Genomic DNA, 11,777 nt, shown 5'->3' on the forward strand with positions numbered 1-11,777 from the left:
ATATTCATAATAATTATTCAAAATCTTTTTTCTCCAAAGTAAGAGGTGTAGTCCACTCATGTGGAGCCCATTGATGTAGTAAATGAATGGTTTCATCCTACACTTGATAACAGTGAAGCTATTGAAGATTTTTCCATAACATATTAAATATAATTCATAATAATTATTTAAGATGAGGTTTTTTTCAAAATAACAGCTGTAGTACAACACAGGGTGGCCATTTGACGTACGGTATAAGTTCTGTCAGCCTACACAATCTTTCAGTGGATATATTGAATATTTTTGGAATATGTTCTTCCTGGATTGCTTTTTGCAGACGGTCCCTGGGCTGAGGTCTCACAGCTGATCGCAAATTGAGACCAACGTTATTCATCGATCTCGGAGACCGGCTTTTTTTGTTAAATCAAGGTTGTAGCTTGTTGTCGACATCACTACGGTCACAGAGAGGTGTTGTTTGTGTTTTAACTCCGTGTCGTGAGAGAGCTATTGAGCCGGGAAGTCCGAATCTGTGAATATCTTTCTAACTTTACTGAACTGAAATTTAACAGTTTCCCAAATGTTCGCAGCGTAAACTGATCAGTATATCAGCAGCTGATTTAGCAAAGGAAGGGGAGATTCATGGTCTGCCTTATTTGCTTTCGACTTTGACTTTAATAGTGTTTTAATAGTTGACCTTTAACTTTGTTCCACTGTGTGTTCATGGTGTTGAGTTGTAATTACATGGATTTAGTATTTTCTTCCAAATAACAATGCTTTGTGTATGAGAACTCAGACGCGAGTCCTGAAATGTTCAATTTTTGTTAACAGGCCTGCAACCGCGTAGGCCTATGGCTGTTTTCATTATAGAGTTGTGGTATACATTATCAACAATAATAATAATAACAATAATAATGAATGAAGGGTTCAGTCTTTAAAATGTTAACAAATTGTGAAAAAGAAATAGCTTGTTTCGTCTTATCAAGAGACCAAAAGTCAAACGTATTGGTGCAGGTGATTGGACACAGGGGACGAGACACAGGTGGACACAATGAGGGCGGGGCTAGCAATCACACAGGAGGAAACAATCAGAGACAGGGCAGACGATCACAGGGACAGGAAGTGCAGGGAAACAGAGGACACAAGAGCAGGGACTTCAAAATAAGACAGGAAACAAGACACAACAACTCTGGATCATGACAGGTTGTGTATGTTGTTAATTAAGTAATACTACTTAATGCTGTCACTCGAATCCATAAGCGCCTGTGCATTGACTTTGTATGCAAAAAACATCCCCACTTGGTACTGCTTAACTTTCTTCAAAGCACAATGTTTTTCCGTATTTTTTCTTACATATAAGGTAATCAGAAGAAACACATATGTTGTATACTTGAATATTTTTAAATGGCACTTTTTGTTTAATTTATTTTGAATGTATGGATAAAAGATCGCTCCTCAAGACGCTGACTTGTTTCCATTGTGAAGCGTTGGTTGTCATAGATTCAGTGAGTGAGTCATAAGTTACATCATTTGAGTCTTTTTAAAACTACTTCTCAGTTGGACTTTATTTTTTCATATTTTTGATTATAAAAGGGAATATTTAACTAGTTGTTTTCCCGTTGGCATACTGTGACTTTAAGTACTATCTCAGGATCAACAAGTACAATCTTTTCTTTAAATCAATTTAAGAAGAAAATGATCCTCGAGGATGATGGTGGGTCCCCCAGCCAGACCAGTTGAGAACCACTGCCCAAGACCACATCTGTCACACATGTTCTTAGCAGCTCACAATTATGTGTTGAGTAATGTCTCAACTGTGACAAAAGAGCTTTGAACAAAGTTAATGTAATAACATGTGTTTGATCTTTAATAGAGTAATGTGCATTTCTTAACCTAAAGGAAATGGATTTATTTCATAATAACAAAGAAATTTGGTTACATATATTCTTACATTTATATCAATGCATGTACAATATTGTTACACTTGAATAATTAAAATGCAAAGACAGTCATATAACAATATGTTCGGGAGTAGTTACATTTATACCGTGTTACAGTTTCAACCGGCCCTTTGAGGGCAGCCATGATGCTGATGTGGCCCACGGCAAAAATTAGTTTGACATCCCTGATTTATGGTAAGACTGGCTAAAGTTATCTTATACGACAGACGTTGACCGTTTTGGGGCATATGTAGATTTGTGGATATATTTTAGCTTTAGAAAAAGCAAAAACAGTTTCCCAGTCATAAGAGACTAAGAATGGATTTCTTCCCCTTATTCTGACCCCTATGCGACCCCGTATAATCTCAGGTGTTGAGACGGCTCAGGGCTTCTTCAACAATGTCCAGCTCATCCCGGATGCCCTTCACCATGCTATTGATGCTGTTGGTGTCTTTCAGGACGTCCACACTCTGGGTGTAGGGGTTGTAGTGTACTGAGAATGGCCGCCAAATGGTCCTAGCAAACTCCCTGCAGACACACAAACGGTCCGTTACATGCATCGCCCCGTTCAACCGTTGACATGTCTGAACTTTGTTCACAATCATTAAAAAGCCAAAGCAACATTTCAGTATAACATATAGCTTGTGTAACATATACTGTATATTCCCACACTAGTTAAGGATGAATAACTTACTATGCTAATGTTAGAAGAGCAGGTTTTGTCGAAACGTGACATTTTAAAAATGTATGTATACTTCCATCATCTCTGAGTAATTTGTATACCTATTACATGTGTCACGACTTCTCCACCTCAACAGGCAAACATCATGTTTGCCTGTTGACCCGACTTAAGATTTTTGCCCGCCCCCTTTTGGATTTGTTGCCCTATTGGACGGACCACCCTGTTTTGACCCTGCATGCCTGAATTAACAAGTAAAGATCCTCCTCCTTCATTCCTGTTTCCGAGTCGTGCTTTTGGGTTCAAGTACCTGTAACCCTTACAGCACATGTGTCAAACTCAAGGCCCGCGGGCCGAATGCGGCCCGACACGTCATTTGATGTGGCCCCTGACAGCTTGAAAGACATAAGATCACCTTTTCTTAAAGACATTTAAGAAAACTATCCCTTGCTTTTATTTTGAAGGTTTCAAAGTAAATGGATTGATGTTATAATATTAGAGACATTTTCTTTTGATGTGGCCCCCTGACGGCTTGAAAGACATATGAGCACCTTTTCTTAAAGACATTTAAGAAGAATATACTGTGCTTTTATTTTGAAGGTTTCAAATTAATTGGAATTATATTATAACATTTGAGAAATGTTCTTATGTATATCATTTCTACACTCAAATAAACAATAATCAAATGCAAAGAGAGTTATTTAACAATATGTGAGTAGTTTATATATTTATGTTTCAGTACTGGCCCTTTAAGAGGCGGCCATGATGCTGATATGGCCCACGGTGAAAATGAGTTTGACACCCTTGCCTTACAGCATGTTTAACCATGACCAGCTCCAAATCCACCCAACCAGCCTGAAAATAAATAGCATGAGAATCTGTGGAGCAGCGCCGGATAGTTAACTGTCCAATGTTGCGCTATGCTTGACCCGGTTGATTTAGTTGCGAACTGCAACAGTGATGGAGTAAAAACTTAAGTCAGAGAATTGATCAGAGATACATTATTCAGGGAGGAGAATTTGACTGACCTCATTTTGTTCTTGGCGTCCTCAAAACTCTCGGAAACAAAGTAAACGTCTTGGAACGTAGTTATAATGCACTCCTGATTACAGGTCACCACGGGGTCAAATGGAAGGATATTGGCCCTGCCAGACAAAGCATGCTAATAGAAAAAAAGACATGTTTACATCGTGAGAGAATGTAACCTGATTGGTCAAGCAGCATTGTTTTGTCCGACTGCATGTCAATGCGAGTACAGGACTGAGGTAACCTGGATTAGCACATAGGAGGAAAGTAAAGTGTCTGATAAGTGGTAGTTAAAGCTAGTGAGCACTTCCTCTGAACACCTTTTGCTGACGATGAACCGATGCTGCAGGAATGCAATTGGTTGAGGTGAGTATTGGATTATTCATTTAAATCATGATCATTAGATACACATCACTGAGGCCATATTATTGATCAATGGGTTTGCAGTAACAAAAAGGAATTGTAAAGGGGAAATGGCTCAGGAGATATGATCAGACACCTCAGCAGGTCAAGGGTTACCTTGAGTTCACTGATGGAGGAGAGGAGTCCAGCTCCATAGGCCCTCAGCCTGCCATCCTGCTTACAGAGGCCAAACTCCACTGTGAAGAAATAACACTGAAACAAGACAGGTTTTCATTTTCACTTTATCCTTTTCAAACACAGTATGAGAATGAAATGAATATATGTCACTAAATGAGTAAGGTGTGTGAGTTTGTTTATATGGTAGGGATGTTATATATATTATATATATATATATTGTGTAAGTCTAAGGGAGTGGTTCTCAAACTTTTTCTGTCCCGCCCCACTTTGGAGGAAGAAAGATGTTCATGCTCCAAAGAAATTGTGACAAAATTGCCCATGCTGAATTTTTTTTGAAATAACAAAAATGTGTGACTCCTCTTTCTGTGCTTTTATGAATAATAGAATAAAGAAAATGACCTTTAGTCGTTTATTACTCGTACATCGAACTCGATGTGCAAGATGTGAGGACGTCGTCACTGGCGGTCCCCGAGATGCTGCACTTTTTGCATCCTCAATTTCATTGTCATCAACGTGTGCGGAGAATGTTCGCTCCAAAGCGAGAGCGACATCGCAAGCGTTCCCAAACTCCTATTTTCAACAGGGCGCGAAGGCTGCATCCCGAGATAACAATAGTGCAACCTTTTTGAAACGCTGCACCGTGTATGTCACGTGACGAGGAGCAACCAATCACAATAAATATTGTTTCTTTGTTCGATAAACATCATCCTATAATCAATTAATGCCGGAGATGTATTCATACAGGGCTACACAGAGCTATACGATCTGTCCCACTGACTCACTTGCTTCACCCTTTCCGCCCAGGACGTCACAACATCCGGTTGAAGGGTCAACCAAACTGACACAGACAGGTAAAGCTATAATAATTTGTGTAGATATATAAACTATAGATGTATACACGTTTTAGACACAACATGGAGGGGGGCCTTTAGCCTATATGAATTTATAGCTATATAATGTCACCAAAAGTGACTTACGTAAATGTGTGAGTCATGTGTGAGTGCATGCATGCATGTGTGTATGCGTGCATGCGTATTTTCTCACTGTGGCTAGTTTCTTGACAGCATCATCTGAAGCTCCCAGCGATGCTAAGCCGATTTCTTGGGAGAACCGGGCGAAGCTGGGCTCAGCGAGCAGGGGAACGTGACCCAGCAGCTCATGGCATGTGTCTCTACATCCAAACGTGAGAAGGCAAATGCAGGTTTTGCTTCACTGAAATACTAAAAACCAAAAAAAACCAGTAGTATGAAGTGAATACCTATTGTGAGTACCCGTCTGTACTCACGGTTCAGGTGTGTACAAAGGCCTGGAGCTGTGGCGGACATACTGAGTGCAGTGGAACACTCTGAAGGCCAGGCCCGCGAGGAAGTCCCTGGGGGAGAGGTACCCCGCTACTGGCCGGATGATGAAGCCTGAGCGTTCTACACACACACACACACACACACACCTGTTAGTTAGAGAGAGGTTTGACAGCAAAGTCCGTGATTTTCCTAGATCAGCAGCATCAATTGGCCTCAATCAAGAACCATGAACATATTTACACTTCAGTCAGTGATTTAAAGGTCATATTGATAACATTTTTACTCTAATTATTCTAATGATGAAGTATCATGAATGTGCACTTGCGTTGTTTCTAGTGCTGTTTAAATTTTGCATTTCATCTTAATAAAAAATCCATTGATCTCCATTGTAAAGCTCTATATGCAAATGAGGTGAGACAATTTTACATTTCTAAAGCTGTAGAAGCTAATCCTGATCGTGAGGTTAGACAAGTGTTACCTCAGTAGGGTGAGAAACATAAGACAGTGTTACCTCAGTAGGGTGAGAAACATAAGACTTTTCTTTTTAATTTAGCGCTGTTGAAAAAACAATCGTTCAATCTCAGGGTTTTTTCTGAGTGACGGGTTGAAGATTATGACTGCTTCCAAATACAAGTTCCCTGTTATTTTGTCATTTAAATGTCTATTTGTAATGAAGCAAGTTGGGAGATATTGAGCTTTAATCGGCAGTAACTTAACAGGACTCAGACAGCAGGTCTCAGCAGGACTCCTCACTTGTGGAGGGAGGATGATGCAAGACCCACTCAGATCTGAACTCGATGCGACCGGACCACCTCGGCATGTGGTCTGGTCGCGCAAATGGCCTTGGTCTATGAGGTCAGAGCAGTCTCAATAATTGCATTTGCAGTTTCAATAATTGCATTTGCAATTATTGAGACTGCAAATGCAATTATTGAGACTGCTCTGACCCCATATTGGTCGGCCAATTCCTCCATCCGCGTGATCGGTTGACAGAAGTCACACCGAGAAGCCGCGTGTGGCCACGGCCTCGTGATTCAAACGGTTACCCTTGAGGAAGTGGGAGACATCCTCCAGCTGGGGGATGTTGTCTTCGCTGTAGCCACAGTATTCGGTCAGCAGGGGAAGGTTCTTCAGGTACTCCTTGCAGGCGTGGCTGGGGTAGAGCTTTTTGAGCTCCTTGAACACCACCCCCCAGGTACGCACCTCCTCTGTTGTGAAGTCTATGCGAAGAATAGGATCGCCACTGACCAAACATCAAGAGTTCGTTATCAAAATACAGCTTTAAAGGAGATCAAATATACAAGCAGGGGGAATGACGTGGCAATGTTCTGAATTCCTTTACACCGTGTTATTTTGTGGCAGACTATGGGAGTATCTCAACAAGCATTACTTTGATTTAACCCTGAGCTTCTCCACCATCAGCAGTGCGTTCATGTCATCTATTGGTCAGGTTAACTGTTGAGAAGGCAGAACAACACCAGTACTGTTTTGTTTGAATTTTTATAAGTGAGAAAACCGGTCTCACTGAATTATTTCCGATCCTCGGTTACAGTAAGACATAAGAAAGCATATATAAAATACATATTTGTCCTTTGAATGTAGCATCCAAAATCAGGACAGTAACCTGGGCAACCTTTTTCACCGGCACCCATCTTAACTGTTTCCCACTTGAGGCCTTTTCATCGTTTGCTTTTTCGATTACTGTTCTACAATTTATTTTTAAAGAGAATATATTTAAATTTAGCTTTATATATCAGACACCCTAACTGCCCTTTTTTTGGTTTTCTAAAAAAAAAACTGGTGCCTTTAAATTAAAAAGCTCCAAACCCACGGGAATAATTAGCCTTCTTATTTTCCTGACTTTCAAGACTTATTTGCTTTATTCCCCAAATATGTGTGACATCATTTTATTTTATTTGGATTTCAGATGAAGCGGATGTGGTTTGCCTCAGAGTTTTGATTTTGACCTCCGAGATGAAATGGCGCATGCTCGAAGGTTTCACCTTCAATACATCGAAGCAAAGTGCGACAATTCGCATCACAGTCAAGGAAACCGTGGAACTCACAGTTTGTAGCTCATCGCCAAATCAGCAAAGTACTTTCTTCTTTTAAGGTACACTTTGTCTTTAAATCCCTGCAACAACAAATACAAATCAGACTTACAATCTCAGTTTTCACAATTTCCCTTTTTATTATAAAAGTAAAGAATGTATCAGAGCTAATCCGTAACTAATCCTCACCGGATGGTCGGCGTCTAAGTCCGAGCCATACATCAAAACCCTGTTCGCAGACCGATCCAAATCAGAGATCTTCTTCGGGAACCACGGCAAACCGGCTATGTCTGTCATACAAATTAAAGTTCAGTTCAACTAGAAATCTGCTTGCATCTCATTACTTGATGATGGTATTCACTGCTATTTGAGGATGAAAAGATGCGTTCTCTCATTGTAAGTCCCGAGGGCCTACCGTCATCAGGCAGACTGGAGTTCTCAAATGGAGTGATCTCAACCACATCGGTGTGCGTTCTCAGCAGCTGGGTCAGCTCCTTGAGCTGCTCGTGGTCAGTGTCACAATCCACGAAGATCTCAAAGTCTGAATTCTTCCGCTGGGACTTGCGGGACTCAATGTGAACAAGGTTGACGTGCTTTTCCTGCACGTACATGCAATGCAAGATGAATGTGGAATAAGCTTCTAGTACGGGATCAGACCCGTCCAGTGTTGAATTGAAAGATAACAGCGTGTACTTTTTAAAAAACGTTTAAAATCAGACAACACACCTGGAAAAGCCGAAGTGCCCTTATGAGACTCCCCACTTCATTTTTTAGTGAGAATACGATGGTCACGACTCCCTTCGCAGAGCTGCTGGGCCTTGAAGTGGAGATGCTCTGGTTGTCCTATTTCTCACCAAATATACAGAATGTGACCTCAAAGAAAATATGCATCAATGGATCTGCAGATCCAATCACCTGCAGCAAGACTGTACACCTAGGCCGGCATATAGGTTTGCAAAAAATGTCCATAAATTTCGGCCCATCATTCCGAGACCTATTGGGGTTTGGGAATGATGGTCCCTCTAAATAATGGCATGACACTAGTTATGGCTCAGCCTTCGCCATGTTAAGAAATGCCCCCAATCGCGTATACAGCATCTTTAAATAGCACATTTTATCTGCCACAGCGTACATATCTGCTCTGTAAATCACAAAAGCAACCAAATTAATAAACCAAAAGAGGAAATTTTATATTTTGTGGTTTCGTGATGACGCCCTAGTTTTGGAATGATTTCAAGGATTACGTTGGGTATCCATCATAGTAGATCAACACAACACACTTTCCTGCTAAAGTCTTCTTCTCATATAACTTACAAACGTGGACATAAGCCACCAAAGAAACATTATCTGGGGATATTCATACTGCCTAATGCCAGTTCGGTGATTAGATGCTCAGCTGCAGCACAACAAACTCTGAGTTAGAGAGCCGCTGTGGGCCCAACTCTCCAATACCACAAACAACTCTTTGCCCATGGACATGTCGGCTACAGCGCAACTATATATTTTGTATCCTTCTCTCTCTTTCACTCCGGTATCACACTCTTTTCAGGCTGTCAATCAAACACACATATTATATTAGGTTGAGACGAAAAAAGGCACTTCTCATATATTTCCCAAAATACTTTTTTTCTTCTTCCTTTTAATAATCAAACGCATTACCAATAATACCTGTAGCCTAATATAAAAACAGGTTGACACTATCTTTGTCTACAGAAAGAAACATCATTTCCGTTTTCAGTTCATTTTCCATCCAGATTTATAATGATGTGTTTGGCTTCGACCAAAGAGAAATCATTTGACAGTTTGGATGCTCCACCACTGAGCCAAACCAGCTCCATTGGTCAATGAACCAATCAGGAGGTCACCTCAAAGTAACAAAGTGAAAAACATAACACAAACATTATGAGGTCGACTTACTTCTTTGTTGAGCTGCTTCTCCTCATAAGCAGGATTAACCGAGTCAAAAGACCCTTCCCTGCTTGGCCCGTGTTCTTCTGAATTCTTGGCGTACATGCCGGCCTCCGGATCAGGCGTAGAACTGCACTGGTTTGCTTCGTAAATTTGTGTTTTCTGCGCAAGCTTCAGCTCAGCTTGAAACTGGACGCTGTAGAAGGAAGACAACTCTCTGGGCAGCAGAAGGCTTTGGAGATCAGCTCCAGTGTGAGTCGCCCGGCGCACTGTCCCACAGAGCAAAATGCTGGGGTGTTTATGAGGCTGTAAGGGAGGGGAGGTGCACAGAGAAAGGGAGCAGCAATTTATTTCAGCAGGAGGGAGATTAGTACAGGTCATTACGGTCCATACACACACACACACACACACACACACACACACACACACACGCGCGCGAGCGGTATAGGGGGACCACAATGAAGCTACTGCTTCACTGGCTGCAACCTCCGGTTCCGAAGAGTGAAGCCGAAGTATCTTAAAACTGGCATTCTCTCTCCTGGCGTCCACAATACCAAACTCGAGTCTTCGCAATGACAGCTCACGAACCAAAGTTATTTTTCCATAGGGAGAAGGTGGCCTCTCCAATTACGTAGTTCAAGATGCTTTAACTTTCAAATATGGTTTATTTGAAAGTGAGAAACTCTAGAACCTTCATGAATGACGGATTACTGACTTTATAAAAAGTTATTCTACGTAATTGATACACTATGAGGGATCTTTATGGTTTTACAAACTATTGAGGATATTTGAGACCTTTTGTAAAAGATTCTAAACAGTGGTTCCAAACTTTGTTTTGATCGGCCTCATGAGTGGCACAGTTTCAAGAACCAGGCTGGAAGGCTGACAGACCAAACCTGGCTCGCACGGAGTCACTTCTAGTTGCATTGGCAATATTTGCATGTCACCGACATGTAAAGTTGTTGGCAACATCCAGGACTGTTGAGTGTGATTGTTGTGCATTGTGTTGGTTAACGCTTGTCAACGTGCTTTTCGTCACCACGCTCATATCCATATCGACCTTATTGATTGCTTCACATAACACGTTTTCTTTGAAGATCGGCTGCAGATCAAAAACGGACTTTTTTCAGTGTTATATTTTACATTTTGCCGTATTTAACCCTTGTGTTGCCTTCGGGTCAATTTGACCCGATTCAATGTTTAACCCTCCTGTTACCTTTATATTTACTGACATATTTTACCCTTGAGGTCAATATGACCCCAGCTATTAAAATCTCCAGAAAATTATTAGAATTAATATTGTTTTCCAAGTTTAAGTGTGAGGTACTTTATGTTTGTTTGTTGACTCCCGAAAGAACACCGACATTAAACATTGAATCGGGTCAAATTGACCCGAAGGCGACAGGAGGGTTAAATATTGAATCGGGTCAAAATTACCCGAAGGCAACACAATAGGTTAAATAGAAATACAATCATGCATTGTACTAACCATTTTATTTGTGTTTACGCGTCAGGTCTGCTTATTAACTGCATTTTTTATTTAATTCACAATAAGGGGCATTAATTCCCAATTTAGATGAGTAAAGCCAAGTGCCTGCTTAAAAAAAAGAAGATTCCTGGAGGTGTCGGATCTTACATGAGTAAGCCCGAAGATGCGGTGCTCCAAAATGCCTTGGTTGAGTTTGCATTGGTGCACTTTTGAATCCCTATAGCCTCAAAGTCAATCCATTTATTCAATGTTTATGTTTTAATAAACACCAGTTTAACATCCGATGTGAGGTCCTGGGACAGGGATGTTGTATGTGTACAGATTATAAATCCCTCTGAGGCAATTTGTGATATTGGGCTATACAAAATAAACTGAATAAAATTGAATTGAAAATATTTTAATATTTTGTTCAACGACATAAAATATGTAATTTTATAACCCTGTAGTGAATTTGTGTTGGTTTTTACACGTCTTTAAAGAGGCGGTTGCTAATGAGGGTCTACATGAGACTCCTGGGGGCGAGGTCTTCAGTACCTGGAGGGACACGGTCCGGAGGAGAGACAATGGGTCGTTCTCGTAACTTCTGCCACACCCGACTCATCGACAGGTTTCACCGACAGCACCACCAGCCTTCCGGGACTCCTTCTGTTTACGGGGATTGTGGTTATCATCCTGGTTTTCTGTCATATTCATGGAATGTGTTGTAACGTTGTTCATTCTGTACACGTCTTTTTTTCCGGGTATTTGTCATTTTTCTTCTTAAAAATTAAGACGAGGCCTTTAAGATTTATTTGCTATGGCAACAGCGGCTGAATTTCACTACATCTTTTGTCATTTTGCTACTTTGCGTCATTCTTACACAATTGA

At 40.8% G+C, this 11,777-nt stretch overlaps 1 protein-coding gene across 2 annotated transcripts; it reads right to left on the reverse strand.

Annotated features, from left to right (window-relative positions):
* Positions 1-1,816: 1,816 nt before the first annotated feature.
* LOC130193164 (tryptophan 5-hydroxylase 1-like) lies at positions 1,817-9,703 on the reverse strand. Of its 2 annotated transcripts, XM_056413563.1 has the most exons (11): positions 9,431-9,703; positions 8,240-8,356; positions 7,929-8,112; positions 7,703-7,803; positions 7,529-7,596; positions 6,509-6,705; positions 5,447-5,582; positions 5,206-5,332; positions 4,141-4,236; positions 3,624-3,757; positions 1,817-2,444 (listed from the first exon to the last, which is right to left on the reverse strand). In XM_056413563.1, the coding sequence occupies exons 1-11, from the start codon at positions 9,524-9,526 to the stop codon at positions 2,282-2,284; spliced, it is 1,419 nt and encodes a 472-aa protein (XP_056269538.1). In that variant the 5' UTR covers positions 9,527-9,703; the 3' UTR covers positions 1,817-2,281. The 2 variants fall into 2 exon arrangements, with proteins under 2 accessions (XP_056269538.1, XP_056269539.1); XM_056413564.1 differs by having other exon boundaries at positions 7,929-8,362; positions 9,431-9,502.
* Between the last annotated feature and the right edge of the window lie 2,074 nt (positions 9,704-11,777).

The sequence above is a fragment of the Pseudoliparis swirei genome, chromosome 4, assembly GCF_029220125.1.
Source record: "Pseudoliparis swirei isolate HS2019 ecotype Mariana Trench chromosome 4, NWPU_hadal_v1, whole genome shotgun sequence".
Lineage (NCBI taxonomy): Eukaryota > Metazoa > Chordata > Actinopteri > Perciformes > Liparidae > Pseudoliparis > Pseudoliparis swirei.